General features: G+C 39.1%; 1 protein-coding gene across 2 annotated transcripts; it reads left to right on the forward strand.

The window, feature by feature from the left end:
* Window positions 1-1,519: 1,519 nt before the first annotated feature.
* Window positions 1,520-20,493, forward strand: prpsap1 (phosphoribosyl pyrophosphate synthetase-associated protein 1). Of its 2 annotated transcripts, XM_056250655.1 has the most exons (11): window positions 1,520-1,779; window positions 2,256-2,308; window positions 4,496-4,562; window positions 4,891-5,063; window positions 5,247-5,362; window positions 5,462-5,517; window positions 8,079-8,224; window positions 10,184-10,222; window positions 18,231-18,301; window positions 18,415-18,561; window positions 20,023-20,493. In XM_056250655.1, the coding sequence occupies exons 1-11, from the start codon at window positions 1,697-1,699 to the stop codon at window positions 20,179-20,181; spliced, it is 1,110 nt and encodes a 369-aa protein (XP_056106630.1). In that variant the 5' UTR covers window positions 1,520-1,696; the 3' UTR covers window positions 20,182-20,493. The 2 variants fall into 2 exon arrangements, with proteins under 2 accessions (XP_056106630.1, XP_056106639.1); XM_056250664.1 differs by lacking the exon at window positions 10,184-10,222 and having other exon boundaries at window positions 1,521-1,779.
* The last annotated feature ends 1,021 nt before the right edge of the window (window positions 20,494-21,514 follow it).

A 21,514-nucleotide genomic window follows, 5' to 3' on the forward strand; every position in this document is an offset into this window, starting at 1 on the left:
CACCGCACAGTTTAAATATGACACACTAGTGAACTACAACAGCAGCTTGAAGCATAAAAAATGCAGAGACAGATAAATTAATGAAACTGCATTGCCACTTCCAACAGCATTTCAGGAAGATAACATTCAGTCAGCAGATGAGGCTGAAATGTAACATAGCGTATTTCATAGCTAAGGAGGAACTATTCACCAAATTCAAGGTTCAAACTGAATTGTTAAAAAAGAACGGCATAAAACTGAATCCTACATACAGCAACGACACAGCATGTGCACAGTTCATTGGCGCTATTGCAGATTCACTCAAACAGAAGACTCAATAAAGACACCACTTATCTCTCATTCATAATCAATGGCATTGGTGACACAGATGTTTCAACTAAAGAATGTGAAATTGAAACAAGGTAAACCAATAAGTATTTGATTGGCCACATCGAAGTTCAGCATGCAAATACTCAAGGTATGTTGTTTACAGTAGCTGAATTTGACTCCAATTTAGTGCTTACTCTCAATAACACAACAGTCACTTCAGAATATGCCAGGAATGACTACAAGAGTAGGGCTAAACTCAGTAGGGCTACTTGTTTTTTCCATGCAGGTTTCTTACATGAACCACACACGTGCGCACGCACACACACACACACACCTCTATTATAGCCTACAATTCAATAGATTGCCTAGCATTAATTCCTGAGTGTTGTCACCATATGCATTTAAACAAAGCTATTACTATTTTTAACCTTTTTCATATTGATTTCAAGCAAAGCATAAGTAGCTCTACACAGTGGACATTGCATGCTGCTTGGTCATCAAGATTATTTGAGTCACACAAATGTCAGGATTCCACAGTAGCCTATACCTCAAAAGTGTTGTTACTTAGTTAACCAGCATAGTTGTTGGAGATGTTGATGGGGTGCTCGCCCTTTACAGTGCCTGTAGTGAAGTTTTTCTTTTTGAAACTTTGAATCAATTGAAACAATTGCTTCGCAAAATGATTCGTTGTTTCGAAGCCCTCAGACCGCGACACGCTGCTCTGCTGACCCCTGCTGGTCATGCATGAACATGCATAAAAACACCTTTTACGTGCGCAATTTACGCAAATGTTTTATTGAAAGTGTACTCTATTAAATGCTATTAACAAATAATACCATTAAATGAAGTGTAGTCTGTATAAAATGTGTTATTTTGTTCAATTATAGCTGATTTGTTTTATGGGGGCTGCTTGGTTAATTAGGCCTAGACAACTGTCCCTTTTATACAAATGTGGCATTACAATTTCTACAGATTACAGAAATCAGGTAAAAAACATATAGACACTGGTTCATAATCATAAACTTACATTTCGGAACGTTTGAAAACAGTTGAAGTAACGGAGCCTCGTTTGTTGAAATCACTTGACTTTAGAAGTTTGAATCACTGATTCGAACCAAATGATTCTCAAAGGTTTCGAAGCTTCCCGACACGCGCCCGCCACCAGGTGTCAGTAGCGAGGCGTCGTGCGTTCATAGACAGCAGTGGAGCTCGCGCAGAAGAAATCGGTATGGTTGTTTGGAAACCGCAGTAAACGTTGGTCTTCTTCAATAGCTATTACAGCATCCACAGGTTTTCCTTTTGTAAATACGAAGATAAAACCACGAGACTCTGTAGCAGTAGACCTGTAAACGGCTCAGTTTTGTTGTTGGTCATTGTGTAGTTGATCATGAACGTGGCTAAAAGTGGTTATCGTGTTTTCTCGGCTAACTCTACGCCCGCCTGCATAGAGCTCTCTAAGAGGATTACTGAGTAAGTAAAGTATCCTACGACCAATTGCTCGATATTTGACATGGGTCGTGATTATAGAAGCTGATCTTGATGTATAAATGTGATGCTATTGTGACAATCCTGTAAGTTAGATCAGCAGAACCTGGCCCGTTTCCTCGCATCATCACTTTGATGATGTTATAGGTTAGTTGTAAAATTTTGGGATTGATAACTGATCTATAAAGCATCACCATTGTGCTCTTGAACATCAGATAAGTGGACATGTAATAAGTGTACTTTGGGAAGTAAATGTAATGTTTATCTCGTGCACGTGAAGAGATCAGGAACAGTGGGCTATTCATCACATAAGCTGTACATGTGACTGGGGATATCCTGCATTCAGTGCAAACTCTTGACTGAAGGAATACAATCTATTTAATCAACTCTGCTTCAAAGTTACTCTCATGATAAGACACTCTTTGCAAACCTGTCCTGATGTTCTGCTTGTGTTTGCGCAGGCGTCTTGGAGTCGAGCTGGGGAAATCAGTTGTTTACCAGGAGTCAAACAGAGGTGATCAATAATGCTTTGCTTGTTCAAACACACTTTGACCCTTGACACCCTAACATGGACTGAACTCATTTTTACTATAATTTGATTTTAAAAAGTCATACATTGTGCAAACCATAAAGCTTTTATGCTAATCTTAATAAATAAATGGGTTTAGTAGTGTCCTTGTACACGTTACATGTACTTCCTCAAGTAATAATAACAGTAAATCAACATCTAACCCTAATTATATAGTAAGTACATGTGGTTAATTGATATCTCTTGGTACTTAATTATATAATTACACTCTAACAAGGACTCCTTGAAATAAAGTGCTGCACTTTATTTGGTAACACTTTATTTTACAGTGTCCTTGTTACTTATGTTACATGTACTTACCATAGTAATAACAGTAAATTGGGCATAATTACATACAACTAAACATCAACCATATCCTGATCCTACCCTAACCCTAGAGTACGTACATGTTGTTAATTAATATTACCCAGTACTTATAAATATATTAATTACACTGTACAGTGTCTTTGTTACACTGTAAATATATATTTAAGGACAGAGTAATATTATTAAGTAACTACATGTACGTACTCTAGTGTCAGGATTAGGATTTGGTTGAGGGTTAGTTGCATGTAATTATGCATAATTTATTGTACTACAATATCTAAATGACACTGTAAAAATAAAATGTAGTCAAAACCTGATTGTCCTCATTGCATTACATCACGGATTTGTTTGTAATTACTAGGCTTAAAGGCCATCACTGCATTTTTGCAATTTCAAGCTTCATCTGTATCTCTCAAAGTCCGCACTATTTATGACAATACTGTTCCTAAATCACACAAAACTCAAAGGATTATTTCATATATGTACGCACAGGAGAACTTCTCACAAAACAATTCTACTTAATTCTCAACACATGCGCTCGCACATGAATTTGTTCTTAATCTCGGTCTAATGTTAATGAATCTGGAGTATACTAAATGAGCGACCGTGTGCCCGAGGTTATAGTCGTTTGCATAAAACACACCCAAAAAATCTCCAAATAAGGGCTTTCTGTACAACCCCCTTCCTTTACAGCCTTTCGTCTCGCTCCGCAAACACGTGACCTTCTCTAAAGATGTATCTGAGAGCACATGCATGTGCAACAACCAGCTCAAACACAATAAACACCTTTACCCAGATTTTACCACTCATTAGCCAGCGGTACATATGCATATCTGTGTTGTTATTCAGAGAAACCTTGCAGATGAGCCATAACACTGCTTACTACTTAATATTTCACCGTATATGATGAAATGCAATTCAAGTCGTCATGAAATGGATTATTTCTTGTGACGTAAGTCAGAGTGAAACGGCTTCTTGAATAAGAAAAAAAAAATGTAGGTCGAGACTTGTTTTTGTCCATGGTGAATTGATTGGATGGTTGTGGTTTGCTATTGGTGGATCTCATGTGAGTGACAGGTTGCTCCGCCCTCGCGCCAGTGAACGCATCATCAGAGAAGAGAAGAGATGCTGGGGGGGGGGGAGAAGTTTTGATTAAAGACTACAAGACGCATTAATTAAAAAAAAAAGATATGTTCATGGATAAATTGTTTATAATAAATCCTTCAATATTCCATATAAATAAGAATTGTCAATTTTGATTTCATTGGGGACTTTATGATGAAAAATGTTGTGGTTTCACTTTTACCAACTTTTTTTTTTAAAATTTTGTAACAACTTTTAGTACAAAAGTTGGTGAATCATGATTTGTTCTTGATAACATTTGTGTGTTAGTGAATGAGACCTATCATGTGTCTAAGCCAACTATGTAAAACACTTTCTGAAAAAATTCATAGCATTCATAAACCAGTAGGTGAAAAGTACCCGGGTGACCTTCTTCACACGGCCAGATTGTGTATCCACGTATCTGATGGACACTTTACTATCCCATGAGGCCACACGAGAGGATTTGTGACAGTGAGGCTCAAGTGATGTCTTAAGTCACATGATGATGACAACATGGCTGATGTTGCAGTGTGTCTAAATCTCATTCATACTACACACGTTCAATATTTTTTAATGGTTGCAAAGTAAATTTCTTATTTTTGTTTGAGGTAAAATATTACATTTCACCCAAAAACCAGTTAGTAGCAACTGAATAATCCATTTAATGTTGCTTTTTTTCATGCGTTTGCTTTTATCTTACAGAAACGAGAGTTGAGATCAAAGAATCTGTGAGAGGACAAACAATCTTCATCATCCAAACCATTCCCAGGTAAGAGGAGAAAAGGGAATCAGCACTCTTATTAAGTAAATTCAGGATGTTTAAACTTATTCGTGTCTGTGCATTTTGCAATCTAAAATCATATATAATGCATCATTGTACACAAGGTGATATTTTTAATGTGAGATGTAGTTGCCAGTTAAAGGGTTAGTTCACCCAAAAATCATTTACTCACCCACTTTTTTGCATTGAACGCCAAAGGTGAAAATGCTTTTTTGTATGTATATATACATGTCATCTTACCTTTTATTCTGAACTGCATGTATTGGTCTTTTAGTCCCAGAAGCACTTAAGATTTAGATTTTTCTGTCTCTGTCAGAGATGTTAACACGGCTATAATGGAGCTGCTGATTATGGCCTACGCACTGAAGACCTCCTGTGCCAAGAACATCATCGGCGTGATCCCGTACTTCCCCTACAGTAAACAGTGTAAGATGAGGAAGAGAGGGTCAATAGTGTGCAAACTGCTCGCTTCCATGTTAGCTAAAGCAGGTAATGTCTATGATGTTCCTACTTCTGGTTTCACACTACCACTCAAATGTTTGGACGTAACACTCAGTCTTTATTATTATACGTGCATGCTGAAGACTTGATGACTGCTGTTCCTTCAGTGTCTGCGAAATATGAAAACTATTAATTATATAAAAACATTTTACTCTCTGCATTGGTAATTAGGTCTGACTCATATAATCACAATGGATCTGCACCAGAAAGAGATCCAGGGCTTCTTTACATTCCCTGTGGACAACCTGCGGGCTTCCCCGTTCCTGCTGCAGTACATTCAGGAGGAGGTCGGCAGCATTCACTGACAAAACCTTGATAAAATTATAAATAATCAATTAATAATTAATATTGATAATTTCTCTTCTTCCTATTTCTGTTTTGCATAGGTTCCTGATTATAGAAATGCTATCATTGTAGCCAAGTCCCCATCTGCTGCAAAACGGTAACTGTTCCTGGATTTATCATCCATTTGTATTTGTTTTGTGGGTGAAAGCAGGCCTAGATGAAAGTGTATCTAAACATTGTGAAATGGGTTAAACCGAGCTGAGAACGCTACATTTTTAGATGAAAGTGTTATCCAATTAAATAACACGCTTGGGGCAGATAAAGCATATCACTTTGTGGATGGATCTGCAGAGATTTGTGAGTGCAGATTGCATGTGGGTTTGCTTGTTTACAGTATATCGGAACCAAACTTTCAGGTTGCTTAAATTGCCCCATTATGCTTTTTTTTTCCGGATATTTCCTTTCATGTAATATATAATATAGCTGTTTGTGAATGTTAAAGTTCTTCAACATTTTGAAGATGATAGTGCCGATAAATGGAGTTGTTCACTCCCAAAAGAAAGAACCACTTCTGAACTGCCTGAAACGAGTCGTCAGTCTTATGTCCTGTTACTAAACAATTCGGTCGTGTTTGGTTTCCGGCGTGCACTGTAACCGATCGACCAACTGTCTGACCAATCAGAGCAGAGTAGACCAATCACAACAGCCTGAACCATCTGACCAATCAGAGCAGAGTAGACCAATCACAACAGACCAAGTCAACTGACCAATCACAACAGACCAAGTCAACTGACCAATCACAGCAGACCAAGTCAACTGACCAATCAGAGCAGAGTAGACCAATCTCAACAGCCTGGGCCATCTGACCAATCAGAGCAGAGTAGACCAATCACAGCAGACCAAGTCAACTGACCAATCAGAGCAGAGTAGACCAATCACAACAGACTGGGCCATCTGACCAATCAGAGCAGAGTAGACCAATCACAACAGACTGGGCCATCTGACCAATCAGAGCAGAGTAGACCAATCTCAACAGACTGGGCCATCTGACCAATCAGAGCAGAGTAGACCAATCACAACAGCCTGGGCCATCTGACCAATCAGAGCAGAGTAGACCAATCACAGCAGACCAAGTCAACTGACCAATCAGAGCAGAGTAGACCAATCACAACAGACTGGGCCATCTGACCAATCAGAGCAGAGTAGACCAATCACAACAGCCTGAACCATCTGACCAATCAGAGCAGAGTAGACCAATCTCAACAGACTGGCTTCTGATTCCACTTAACAGTTCTGGGGCCTCATTTATAACCGTTATGTACGCACAAAACATGCCCTGAAGAGGCGTACACCATTTCCGACGCACAAGTTGTGATTTATAAAAACAAACTTGACAGGAAAATTTGTGCACGTGCACGCAAACTCTGACCCGTGCGTACGAACGTTCTGGAGACAGAGCAGTTTGGCGACACCGATGGTGAGCTGGAGTTAAATGTCTTCTTGGTCATTTTAGACAGAACATTATACATATACAGAAAGATAATACAAATATAATTTCACTCACCAAGCCTATCACTTGAAGCAAATATCCATCGCTTCTTAAATGTCCGTGCCAGCGAGCGCCTTGGGCCGTTTAGTGAAACCTATATATCTCACGGCAGATGAAGTAAATCTTGATTATGAGTCCTAATCATAAATACAGTGCATGCTCACAATAACAGTTTAAATAAATAAAATAATTATTTAAACTCTTTTACCTCTGATATAAACATTTAGATTAAATATGCCATTCTCATTAATGGAGTTAAACGCTTAAATGACATTAAATCATTACTGAGAAGTAAATATAAATATTTGTTGTGGATGCGATGCTTTTGAACACTTTTCCTCTGGCATGCTGTGTTTTAATGTTTTAACTACAGAGAGAATTGCTTATCATGATAAAATCGCAGATTGTCTGAGAAAATATTTTCGTGCATCAATTAGAAATACTATTTTGGCCAGTGGAAAAGATTGAAAAAAACTTTCTCTGGAATGCATTTTACACTAATTGATTTATTTCTTCAAAAACAAGGCAAGGGTAGACTACTAAATTATGTTTCTCAATGTAATGTGGACGGCACATCCATATTCTTATATTTTCCTAATGTCTTTTACCGTTAAACGTGGTATCAGGTGGATGAATAAGCTTATGCAAATGATATGCAGATGAGGATATGCATAGTAAAACTAAGCATTGTAAACTCATATATGGTTATTTCGGGGTAGAGACACATGTGCGCACAATCTCCCGCTGACTGAGATTTATGAAGGGAATTCTGCGCAGGTTCTGGCGTACGCACGGTTTTATAAGTCCGAGTATTTTTTAGCGTACGCCGTTTTTGGCTTTCAGGCGCACGTACACTTTTAGTAAGGATCCTACGCAAAGTTTTATAAATGATACCCCTGGTTTGTTAACAATTCAATTAATTGTATACTTCTAACAAAACAAGCATGTTTCTTTTCCCCACACAAGATAATGTAAGACTTTTGGATATAGCACTAGGACTTTTTCAGTTTCAGCGGTCACTATGAACTGTCATTATTATGTAAAAGTGTTCAGGAAGGCTAAATCTCCTAGAATTACTGAATCCCAACCTGGCGCTCATGAACATCTAGGCGAGAGGCCCATAAGGAACATGTCTGTATGTGTCCCCTCTCTTGTCGTTGTCTCTCCAGGGCTCAGTCGTATGCGGAGCGCTTGCGTCTCGGTCTGGCCGTCATGCACGGAGAAGCTCAGTGTTCGGAGTCCGACATGGCAGATGGGCGGCATTCTCCTCCATGTGTCCGCAACACCTTTGGACACTCCGGCTTGGAGTTGCCATGTAAGAACCACCACACTGTAGATCTGCACGACCCAGCAGCTTGAACCCTGCGACTAATCATTATTAAAAGTCTTAACCAGGTTATAAACACTAACTAGACCAGCAAGACAGCTGAACACTCACAAAACCTGTCGAAACATGTCCTGCTTACATTTGACCCTAAAATCAAAAGAAAGAAATGGTTATTTTTTATAAACAAAATTAATGTGAATAATTTTTCATTGAGATTTTATTTTCTGACAAAAATCTCATTCTTATTAGTGTAATAATAATAATTAAAAAAACACAACAAAGATATGAAATGGAGGTTCTGAAGTATTTGTACCTCATGGTAGTATGTCTTGTACTGCCTTTAAGGTGATTAAGTAAAAAAATATTGTATTTCAGTAATAGTATTACAGTATTAAGAATTACCAGTAAGAAATATGGGAATTTAATAAAAAACCTCAAAAGTAGAATATAAAGAAGCAGTGTGGTTTTGAGAATTAGGGTGGAAATGGTCCATGTATGTTGCATTCATTTGTTTTTGGTTTAATATTGAAAGCAGAAAAGGCACATTTTTTTATGAAGACGAATTCTTGTTGAAAAGTTGAATTTTAAATGATTTTTTATTTCTGATTTCAGTATTAAACCAAAAAAAAAAAAAAGAAAAAAAAAATGAATGTACACAGACTGAAAATTTGTTTAATTGTCATGAACATAAAGCCACAGTGCAAGAAAGACTTGGTGGGGAAACAAATGAACAAATTATATTTAATTTTATTTAGGCTATGCAATTTAAATGTACCAAAAAAATGAATTCTTTTGATTTTGGGGTGAAATGTAATCTAGCCTGAGATTTATACCGTGATCCTGTTAATAAAGGGGTCGATTGCAGCATTCAACCTGCCGAATAGCTGATTCTGGAGATCTGTTAAGTAGTTCAAGATAGGTCAAGAGGTTTTTTAACCCTCCCACATTCATTTAGCTCTGTCTCTAGATGTTTACTAAGGCTTTGTCTCAAAACCTAGTCAGTACGCGAGCTACCTAGACAATCTGCTCTGCTCTGTTCTCTTCCAAAACCTAGCAAGCCACCAAACTAGAAACACAGTTTATGCTATATTGGTAGCTCTTGACTCGGAATGTCTTAGTAGTAATGTCTAAGTATTTAGAAGTTGATTAAAGTTCTTCCCTATTGTGACATACTGTATATCATAGTGAAACTAACTAAATATTTCAAAATGGGGACCTCAGTTTTAACTCTTAAGATTTGGAGTGGGACCTACTAGCAGAATTGATTGGTGACTTTCATCCCAATAATCAACAGTGCCCAATACTGTATGGTCCTGAGATTTTTTAACAAACTTTGAAAAATATCTCTCTCTGAAGCATGTGCATATATAACCCACAAATAAAGAACTGCACAAACTCTTAGAATATGTTTGTTAGTTACCATTACAAGACTTGTTTTCCGTGACGAAAGTTTTACGGCATGCTGTTTAGGTAGACACTGACCAATAAAGGAATTAGACAAGTCATCTAGGTTTTGAGAGACAGCTATTATTTTCAATGTTCCATGTGCTATTTGTTTTAGATTTTAAGATACCCGTGTCTTACCTTGAGCACGCAGTTTACTTAAGAAGTTCATAAACACACTGTGATATTTAGCATATTAATTTATGAGCAGGTTTTGTGTGGTAGGTGTCTTGGCCTTTATATACTCACATAGCCTGAGAGGAGTTCACTCCAAGTAGCTCTATGTACATTTATGTGTGGACTTTAACAATCCTCAAAATACCCTCTCTTGTATTTGTTCTCAATTTGAAGGCACTTAATTTAACTTGAAGTGTAAAAAAAAGTTTATTTGAAAGCTTAGAAAAATGTTTAATAAGGATTGTTGAAGTCCTAGTTTCTTGTTTGTATGTTCTATCATTTGTGTGTGGATTTTTGTTTAACGTGATGTTTATTTATTGGTAATAGGCAAACAACAAGTTCCGTTCCCAGGCATAGAGCTCCCAAGTATGACGGTTAACTCTATTTGCTACCGATCACATCAGTGAACACGCTGAAATGTTTCCTATTGCATGCGTGCAGTGGCTGAGGTCTCTCAGTGTCTGTGATCCCAGCACTCTGAAGTACTTACTCGATTCACCATAAGGTCTTTATCAATTCACCCAAAAATGTTTTCATTATTACTCACCCTTGTGTCGTTCCAAACCCGTAAGATTTTCGTTCATCTTTGGAACACAAATGAAGAAATTTTAAATGAAATATGAGAGATTTCTGTCCCTCCATTGACAGCTATGCAGCTACCACTTTGACGCTTCAAAAAGTTCATAAAGGGATCATAAAACTAATCCATATGAATCGAGCAGTTTATCAACATTTTCTGAAGAGTCTAGATCGCTTTATATGATGAATAGATTTGATTTAGGCTTTTATTCACATATAAACATTGATGAGTGAACACAAGAGTAACACAAGAATGAACCTCATTGGTTCTCGCTGAAGCTCAAACGTGCTGCGTAACACGAGAATGAACCTCATTGGTTCTTGCTGAAGCTCAAACGTGCTGCGTAACACAAGAATGAATCTCATTGGTTCTTGCTGAAGCTCAAACGTGCTGCGTAACATGAGAATGAACCTCATTGGTTCTTGGGGAAGCTCAAACGTGCTGCGTAACATGGGAATGAACCTCATTGGTTCTTGGGGAAGCTCAAACGTGCTGCGTAACATGAGAATGAACCTCATTGGTTCTTGGGGAAGCTCAAACGTGCTGCGTAACATGAGAATGAACCTCATTGGTTCTTGCTGAAGCTCAAACGTGCTGCGTAACACGAGAATGAATCTCATTGGTTCTCGCTGAAACTCAAACGTGCTGCGTAACACAAGAATGAATCTCATTGGTTCTTGCTGAAGCTCAAACGTGCTGCGTAACACAAGAATGAATCTCATTGGTTCTTGCTGAAGCTCAAACGTGCTGCGTAACACGAGAATGAACCTCATTGGTTCTTGCTGAAACTCAAACGTGCTGCGTAACACGAGAATGAACCTCATTGGTTCTTGCTGAAGCTCAAACGTGCTGCGTAACACAAGAATGAATCTCATTGGTTCTTGCTGAAGCTCAAACGTGCTGCGTAACACAAGAATGAATCTCATTGGTTCTTGCTGAAACTCAAACGTGCTGCGTAACACGAGAATGAACCTCATTGGTTCTTGCTGAAGCTCAAACGTGCTGCGTAACACAAGAATGAATCTCATTGGTTCTTGCTGAAGCTCAAACGTGCTGCGTAACATGTGAATGAACCTCATTGGTTCTTGGGGAAGCTCAAACGTGCTGCGTAACATGAGAATGAACCTCATTGGTTCTTGGGGAAGCTCAAACGTGCTGCGTAACATGGGAATGAACCTCATTGGTTCTTGGGGAAGCTCAAACGTGCTGCGTAACATGAGAATGAACCTCATTGGTTCTTGGGGAAGCTCAAACGTGCTGCGTAACATGAGAATGAACCTCATTGGTTCTTGCTGAAGCTCAAACGTGCTGCGTAACACGAGAATGAATCTCATTGGTTCTCGCTGAAACTCAAACGTGCTGCGTAACACAAGAATGAATCTCATTGGTTCTCGCTGAAGCTCAAACGTGCTGCGTAACTCAAGAATGAACCTCATTGGTTCTTAGGGAAGCTCAAACGTGCTGCGTAACACGAGAATGAATCTCATTGGTTCTTGGGGAAGCTCAAACGTGCTGCGTAACACGAGAATGAACCTCATTGGTTCTTGCTGAAGCTCAAACGTGCTGCATAACACGAGAATGAATCTCATTGGTTCTTGGGGAAGCTCAAACGTGCTGCGTAACACGAGAATGAATCTCATTGGTTCTCGCTGAAGCTCAAACGTGCTGCGTAACACGAGAATGAACCTCATTGGTTCTCGCTGAAGCTCAAACGTGCTGCGTAACTCAAGAATGAACCTCATTGGTTCCTGCTGAAGCTCAAACGTGCTGCGTAACACGAGAATGAACCTCATTGGTTCTTGCTGAAGCTCAAACGTGCTGCGTAACACGAGAATGAATCTCATTGGTTCTCGCTGAAACTCAAACGTGCTGCGTAACTCAAGAATGAACCTCATTGGTTCCTGCTGAAGCTCAAACGTGCTGCGTAACACGAGAATGAACCTCATTGGTTCTTGCTGAAGCTCAAACGTGCTGCGTAACACGAGAATGAATCTCATTGGTTCTCGCTGATGCTCAAACGTGCTGCGTAACACGAGAATGAACCTCATTGGTTCTCGCTGAAGCTCAAACGTGCTGCGTAACACGAGAATGAAACTCATTGGTTCTCGCTGAAGCTCAAACGTGCTGCGTAACACATGAGAATGAACCTCATTGGTTCTCGCTGAAGCTCAAACGTGCTGCGTAACACAAGAATGAATCTCATTGGTTCTCGCTGAAACTCAAACGTGCTGCGTAACTCAAGAATGAACCTCATTGGTTCCTGCTGAAGCTCAAACGTGCTGCGTAACACGAGAATGAACCTCATTGGTTCTTGCTGAAGCTCAAACGTGCTGCGTAACACGAGAATGAATCTCATTGGTTCTCGCTGATGCTCAAACGTGCTGCGTAACACCAGAATGAACCTCATTGGTTCTCGCTGAAGCTCAAACGTGCTGCGTAACACGAGAATGAACCTCATTGGTTCTCGCTGAAGCTCAAACGTGCTGCGTAACACGAGAATGAACCTCATTGGTTCTTAGGGAAGCTCAAACGTGCTGCGTAACACGAGAATGAACCTCATTGGTTCTTGAGGAAGCTCAAACGTGCTGCGTAACACGAGAATGAACCTCATTGGTTCTTGGGGAAGCTCAAACGTGCTGCGTAACATGAGAATGAACCTCATTGGTTCTTAGGGAAGCTCAAACGTGCTGCGTAACATGAGAATGAACCTCATTGGTTCTTAGGGAAGCTCAAACGTGCTGCGTAACATGAGAATGAACCTCATTGGTTCTTAGGGAAGCTCAAACGTGCTGCGTAACATGAGAATGAACCTCATTGGTTCTTGGGGAAGCTCAAACGTGCTGCGTAACATGGGAATGAACCTCATTGGTTCTTGGGGAAGCTCAAACGTGCTGCGTAACATGGGAATGAACCTCATTGGTTCTTGGGGAAGCTCAAACGTGCTGCGTAACATGAGAATGAACCTCATTGGTTCTTGGGGAAGCTCAAACGCGCTGCGTAACATGAGAATGAACCTCATTGGTTCTTGCAGAAGCTCAGACGTGGTGCGTAGCGGTTTGAAATTACATGATGGTGAGTAAATGTTGACAGAATTTTCAGTTTTGGGTGAACTAACCCTTTATATTTTCCTCATTATTATGAGCACAAGAGCAGTTAAAAATGTAAAAATAGCAATTGTAAGCTATTACGAAGAGTAGGGGTGGGCGGTATATCTAAAATATCACATGCAAACAATTTGTATCTCGATTTAGTTATTTTCAATATAAATTCAATTATAAAAGTTTTTTTTTTAATAAGCATGTCGTACCGACTCTTTTTGCATAATCCATTTAATTAAGGGGGTCTTATGCTTTTTCAATTTTAGTTAGTGTGTAATGTTGCTGTTTGAGCTTTGTAAACTTGCAATCTTTTTCATGCTCAAAGTCCAAAAGGGAAGAGATTTTATTTAAGAGAATCCACTTTCCAAGAACTAGAACACGTTTTTTCCAGATGTTACTCATTTAAATAATCCCCGTCCACAGAATCCCACGTCCCCTTCTCGCCTGTTTGAGCGAGAAGACCGTGTTGAGAGATGCTGTTTTTTCCACCCCGTTTCCAAAACTTATTTGTTTGACCTTCCTACAGTGGAGGAACTTAGAGTGCTTGACTTAACGGCTTCCAGAAACTAACAGTACAATGCACGAAAGCTTCTTCTGAAATACAGCAGTTCCCACTTGTTGTTTGTGGATCACACATTGAAAGTATGTCTTATTACTTGTAGTTGCGTTTTCAATTAACAGTTCCAATTATACGTTTTATGTTGTTGCTACGATGTAACGAAGGGCAAAGCTGACTGGCTTCGCTCGCCTGCTAGCCAACATTAGTGTTGATATAGTGTCTACTGTAGCTCTTGCTAGCTCTCGCCTTTTTCTACCACCCCTTAGGAAAATTAACCATAGTTTCGTGATTGATTACTCTTTGTATTACCACAGTTTTCCGACAAATATCATGATTCAATTGTGTATAACATATCTAAAATGTATAAGAAAAAAAAAACACTGAAACGTCCCATGAAATCTGTTCATAATAGCCGTTTTGAACGATCCTCATGTTGAAATTCTTAAGTCTAAATAGGTTTGAAATTGACGCCATCTTAATATTTACATCTGAGAGGAGCTCGCGGTTATGGTAAGGGGCGTGACATTTCCCGAACACGCGCTAAGTGGTGCCAATCACAACACACTGGGCCAGCCAACCAATCACAGCACAGTATTTCAGAAGGAGGGGCTTCATCAAAAATGACTCATTCGAGTCGGACTGGGGAGAGAGGTGCTGTAATGTAAAATATGTGAGACATAATGTGTGTTTTTTGAACAATCAAGCGTGAAAGCGTATTCTAGTACACCCCAAAAACAAGACTTCGTAAAAGGGCATAATACGACCCCTTTAACTATTTTACTAATCAGGTACTTCTTCATCTTATGTTATATTTTTATTTGAAATGGTTCATTAGAAGCCGTTGTACATAGCTGTTCAAATACATCCACCATAGATACTGCCATACCGCCCAGCCTTAATATCATTTTACCAAACAATTGTAAAAATGGATGTTTAAGCTTCAGAGTGCTTCACTCAAACAGAACTAAGAAACCTCAAATGAAGTGCTTTTTTTCAATTTCCATGTAATTATCATCACTTGTTCCATCGAAATGGAACCATTGAATGTTTGTCCGAGAGATATGCCTTTATTTGTGATCCAGGCTCATCTAGCCAATCAACACACCATGCCTGCTTATGAAAACCCCTAGACTGGAGTTTTTAAATGGTAGTCTTTTAGCTGCTTGTAACCAAGGCTCTTGCATCGTCTTGGAAACACATGACCTTGATAAATAGAGGAAGGTGTTCGCTGAAAGTTTCTATCAAGGGTTAGAGTTTTTGATACAGGGCTAATTTAAAAACAAGCTAGCATATGTGAAGTCAACATATGCTTTGTGGTCTCATAAGCTTGTAGAAGTACACATTAAGAAACAGTTTGACATCACCATTGAGAATATAACTTATGCAATAGAAAACTTGTTAATATCTACTACCAGACTTCAAAATTGCCGTTGTCTATCCGCACTTGTTGGGGTCGTTCACACAGGACGTCATCTTGTATTCCATCTGCGTTTTTTTTTATATCATTTCTATATTAAGTGTCTAATTTTGTTAACGAAAACGATGACTTCAATTACCTTTTTTTTATGACTAAGACTGATTACAAGACAACAAGGTCATTAAACGATTACTGTGACTATATTAATATGCAATATTGTTGACGAAAAAACCCCCAAGACTAATATGTAGTTAAAAAATAAAAACTTTACCTTTGTCGTAAAAAAAAGAGACAAAAAAATTTACAAACTGCTGTACAAGCCTCGAGCAGGGTTTCCAGGTCTGCACAACTATCCGTGGCCATTTGCTAATCAAAACTAGTCTGATCATGGCCAAAACTAGTGTTCTTGGGGGTAAAAATCGCATTTTGTTTGCTTTAACCTGTGGACTACAACAACTTTGCAACACTGACTATGAGCTTTCATGCTTACGGTTGCCAGATGTCAGGAGTTAAATCCCCCAGTCAGAGCTTTTCTGTTAAAAGAATCATTTTTTTTGCCCGGTGTTTTACCTCATCTTTGCAATCTGGCAACCATATTTAATAGAAAAACCTTAAAGAGATAGTAAATTCTGTAATCATTTTCCAACCTCAAGTTTTTCCAAACCTGTATGAATTTCTTTCTTCTGCTGAACACGATAGAAGATATTTTGAAGAATGTCAGAAACCAAACAGTTGATGGACTCCATTGACATCCAAATTTTTTTTTTTCATACTATGGAAGGCAATGATTATCAATTTAACCATTATGCAGCATGACAAAAATGTGACGTTTTCATTTACTAAAACTAGAATAAAATCCCCAGCTATTAAGTTGACTAAAACTTGACTAAACATGATAAGGTTGACTAAATATGATGATAAACTAAAAAGTACTTTTGACACAGGACTAAGACTAAATAAAAAAAATAGTTGACAAAATTAACACCACTTGATGTGTCACGATAAATACATTTTTCTGATGGTTTGGCCAAATATTTTCAGTTGCCAGAGATTCGGTGCATTACTATTTTAACGACATTGTGTCATGTAAAGCCCTGTTCACACTGAAAGCCATTAAAACTGGAGTTCTCCTGAGTCTGTGTGCTGCTGGTTTCTAGTACTCGAATTCAGTGTCTAACTTTGTCAGGCGGGAAATCACTGGACTATCATTGGTAGTCGCTGCGTCATGTCTCTGATCATTAGATAATCTCTGCCATTTGACTAATCACTGTGGAAAATTACGTAATTTCAACGCTGATTGGCTGATAACACTGCAATAATACACAGTCTTAAACAGAATGCAGACAAGGAAAACATCTACAATGAATATCTACAGTTAAAATGTTGCTCACAAAAATTATATAATGGCCCCCTTTCACATTTCCGGTGTTCTCAGAAGCGGAAACCTACAGTGGTAAACGGAAACTATGACACATAACTTTTGCTTACCATTTGCTGCAATAGCTGAAGAAAATAAAATCCATTATGGCGTTTCTATGATGTTCCAAAAAGGGAACAAAATATCAAGTTATTTACTACGTTGGTCAGAAGACAGAAACATTTCAAATTTGCCATCACTCTCTCAGCCGTTACGTAAGAAACGCTCATTGTGTAAACTAGTAATGCAAAGCCAATGTAATACACAGTAGGAGTTAAAAATGTAGATGTTCATTACAGAAAAAAAAAATGAATATAGGTTTTAAAATAGCTAGATTTACAACGTGGTACAATAATGGTAGAAATGCATTATCCCAGTCTGTAAAAAGGGTCCATGTGAGTTTTGGTCACCAGTGAAGATGATGTTTGGTGCATCTGTGTGCTGGTGCCTCCAATGCACCCCATCAGCTGTAACTCTTTTTAAGTCAAGATCTCGTCCTCTGTGAATTGCTCCTTTCAAATGTGCCATTTTAGATGTGTATATCATAGCAGCTCCTTGCAGTAGTGGGTCTATAAGCCTGTAAGGTCTGCAAACCTTGTAAATCTGATAAAGATATTTCTGTATAAATATCGAAAAGCTTTGTGGGTCTTGCTGTTGATGAAAGGCATGTGTTGAAGGCATGCACAACTCCTTTAACCCTATGTATTCATAAATCGACCCGCCAGTCTTCCTCTCTCGTGTTTACTTGGGTCGGTGTGTTTTTTGGCTGTGTTCCAGTGTCTTTCCTCTGGATGAATGACATTAGCCCTTCTTGACCTCTCCTAAATTACAGCAATGTCCTGGAGTCTGTCATGCTGACTCAAGGACAGATTGATTGATTGATGTGTAGTTTCCTGCACTGACTCTTAGTGTAAACCTCTAGACATTTGCCTCTATGATTGGGTACATTGGGGACCAAGAGATGATCATTTTGATTTCTGCATGGCATGTGCCGCGATGAGTTTTTTCATTGCTATTTGGATTGAATTCAGTTGTAGGTGGGGTAAAATGGGAAGCATTCTCCAACAAATAGGCTAGTGTTATGCTATGCTATGCTATGCTATAGGGTCCCTTCAGGACTCTTTAAATTTTAGTTGTACCATTTGATTATATGGGAGGGTTGGGCCATTACTTAAAGTTCTAGGCCATTTTTATACACTTCTTACCCCATCTTACCCAATCTACTTTGATGATGGAATGTGATTGGTTATAAAAATGATTTCCTGAAATGATGTGCAACACCAGTTTATATTTTTCTTTATAGTAATGATGGCCAAGGAGAAACCACCCATCACTGTTGTCGGAGATGTTGGAGGCCGCATCGCCATCATTGTCGTAAGAAATGCAGATTTTTGGAGTAGTTAACAGTATGATGGTCTTTTTTTTTTTTTGATTGATTGATTGATTGATTGACCGGATGAGCAATGCATGTTGTTTCCGTCCTGTAGGATGACATCATCGATGATGTGGAGGACTTCGTGGCAGCAGCTGAGATCCTGAAAGAGAGAGGAGCTTATAAGATCTACATCATGGCCACCCACGGGCTCTTGTCTGCGGACGCCCCGCGCCTCATCGAGGAGTCCGCTATAGACGAAGTGAGTCTTTCGGCTCATTTACTTCAACATCCACTGAGAAGTGAATGGCTCATTCTGCTTCTCCAAAAAAAGCACATTAAATCTAAGTTATGCTATGCACATTTCAAGCATTAAAATTCCAGATTTACCATGAATCAGTTAAAGTAATGTAACGGTTGTAATTAGTAACATTTTACAAGGCTCTAACCAGCCCTTACCATTTAGGATTGGAGGAACCTTAATAAACTGCCATTGAAAGATGTAATTGACCATTGCTTTGAATAATGAGGGGGATGTCTATGGTCGTCCCTCAGTGTCTATGGAAAATATGGCCCTGATACGTTGGGTGTGAATTGGGAAAAGAAGGTGATTTATTTGAAAAAAGTTTAACGGTAACTCTTAAATGGAATAAAATAAATTCATAGGGGCTTTCGCATCTTTCATAGATCTTTTTCTGGTTGCATTCGCACCGCCAGTAGGAACTCTGAAGTGACGTAAGCCGCGGTTTTTTATTTTGACGGTGCGGCGGACCTTCATTTTGATGGCGCTGAGAACTCCAGAGGCTAAGCACACAGTGCTGGCATTTTCCGTATTCATTAGTTTACGATCCGTCTAACAGTCCTGTCTAATACGTTATTAAATAGAACTGTTATACATAAAAAGACAGTATATGATAAGGTATTAGCGTATGCCGTGTGGTTGATGTCCAGTGTCACTATCACGAGCAGAAATACATAATCATGTTTGGCCTGATCCTCTCAAAGTGGCGTTGGATTTTCTCCTTAGCGTAAAGGTTAAGAGGTCCATCTATCACTGTTTTCCATGTTGTTTCTGGAGTAAATATACAGGTAAATATTTTTTGAGACAGGAATTTTGGGTTTTCATGAGCTGTATGCCAAAATCATCAGTATTAAAACAATAAAAGACCTGAAATATTTCAGTTGGTGTGCAATGAATCTAAAATATATGAAAGATTAATTTTTATCATTACGGAAAATAATGAACTATCACAATATGCTAATTTTTTGAGAAGGACCTGTATAGTCTATAATCTGTGTGTTACACACCTTTTTTTTTTTTAAATGGCGGGTGCTGGTGCTTCGCATGTGTTCGGCCAATCAGCACACACTAACATCACTGGTAGTTCCTATAGTGCTGGGTTAGACCTGACTCTGAAGTAGGAGCTAAATTAGTCCCTCCAAAAGGAGTTCCTAGAACTAAAATCGTTCCTAGTTCTTGCGGCGCAAACACACCACAATCTGGGTACTTCCGCCAATAGTTCTAGGAACTATGAAAAGGTTCCTCCGGTGCGAAAGCCCCTTTAGTTCACAAGTGACACTATTTCTTGAGAATGAGCTAGATGTCCATCAGCAGTTACTTACCTTCATTTACATGGATGCTTAATACGTTCATCAACAAGTATTGATTTTAACAGATATTAAAAGGATGTTTGCATGACCAAATGTTTGGGATGTCTTTCAGGTGGTGGTGACCAACACTGTCCCTCACGAGGTGCAAAAGCTGCAGTGTCCTAAGATCAAGACGGTGGATGTCAGTATGATCCTGGCCGAGGCTATCCGACGCATTCACAACGGGGAGTCAATGGCCTACCTCTTCCGCAATATCACAGTAGACGACTAGCCAACAGACACATTTGGGTTAGAGATAAAGGTGAGGTGTAGAGTTTAGGGAAGTATCTTACGCAGTTGAGAGGTGTGCCAATGCAGTTCCCCATTCCCAGCACAACCGAGGACTATACAATCACCTTCATTTCTCAAATGAACCGCTTTTATTCGTAAATACAATCTAAACACACTCCCATTGCCAAATGACATGAATTCCAAAATAAACGAACAATTACTCAAACCTGTTAATTTACGCACACATCCAATCTTTTTCTAAACGCAGATATGAAGTTATATTCCAATGCAAAGAATAGAAATTATGCAAGTGTTCACCTGTACATCTGTTTTTACCTTTAAGTGATGTTCTGCAGTAAAACCGTCAGTTATGGATCTACTTTCCTGTCAGAAAACTGGTTTATTTTGGTTTAATTCTGCGTAATGAAGTTGCTTCAAAATGAAAGGGAGAGTTCACCCTCCTTCATGTTTATTCGTTTAATGTTGTTATAAACCCATATGACTTTCTTTCATCTGTGGAACACACTAGGCAAAAAGGTTTCTATTTGCAAAAACCTTTGCAATCCAGAATACTCTTCAATTTTGTTCAAAATATTCTTTGGTGTTCCAAGGAGGAGTGAAATTCATACAGGTTTGGCCAGATTGGATGGTCAGTAAACTTTTTTGGGCGAACTATGCCTTTAACACTTGATATCTGTAGTGCACGTTACAGGCCCGGGTATACTTCATTTATCTGCGCTCCGCTCCATCCCGCACACAGCCTTCAAAGTATACTCAACTGCGGATGGACGAGTTCGACACGCCAATTGCTTTTCTATACTCCACCTGACATCAGAGGGCAGCACTGAGTCGTGTCACAGGGCATTCCCTCAGACGGATAGAAGAAGAAATGTAGCGGATCTGCCATTGCATGCAAAGTTTAGAGCAGGAACCAAAGCCAAAACGATGGAGAATGATATGCTGCTTGGTTTACTGTTGTTTTGTATTGCTCTTTCCACACACTTCTTCGACTACTGTACAGTACATCACCGCCGTGTTTTGGGCTTTTATTGTCTGAACATTCACCTTGAGCATGAGCAGTTGTGCATTACTATCGTGCCGTTGTCTGCCGACCCTCCTGGTGACACAAATGACGTCACTCGAACAGTGCGCGGACGTTGCAGATCGCGGATGGTGGAAGTATACTTGGGCTTAAGGAACCAAAATATAATATTTTACAGAAAATACTGGTTTCTGACTTTAGTTGGTTGATACGTGTCATGAATGTTTACTCTATTGGACAAAAGCAAAACAGTAACACTTTACAATAAGGCCTCATTTGTTAATATTAGTTA

The sequence above is a fragment of the Rhinichthys klamathensis genome, unplaced genomic scaffold (assembly GCF_029890125.1).
Source record: "Rhinichthys klamathensis goyatoka isolate OS25496 unplaced genomic scaffold, OSU_Roscu_1.1 h1tg000004l_1, whole genome shotgun sequence".
Taxonomy (NCBI): domain Eukaryota; kingdom Metazoa; phylum Chordata; class Actinopteri; order Cypriniformes; family Leuciscidae; genus Rhinichthys; species Rhinichthys klamathensis.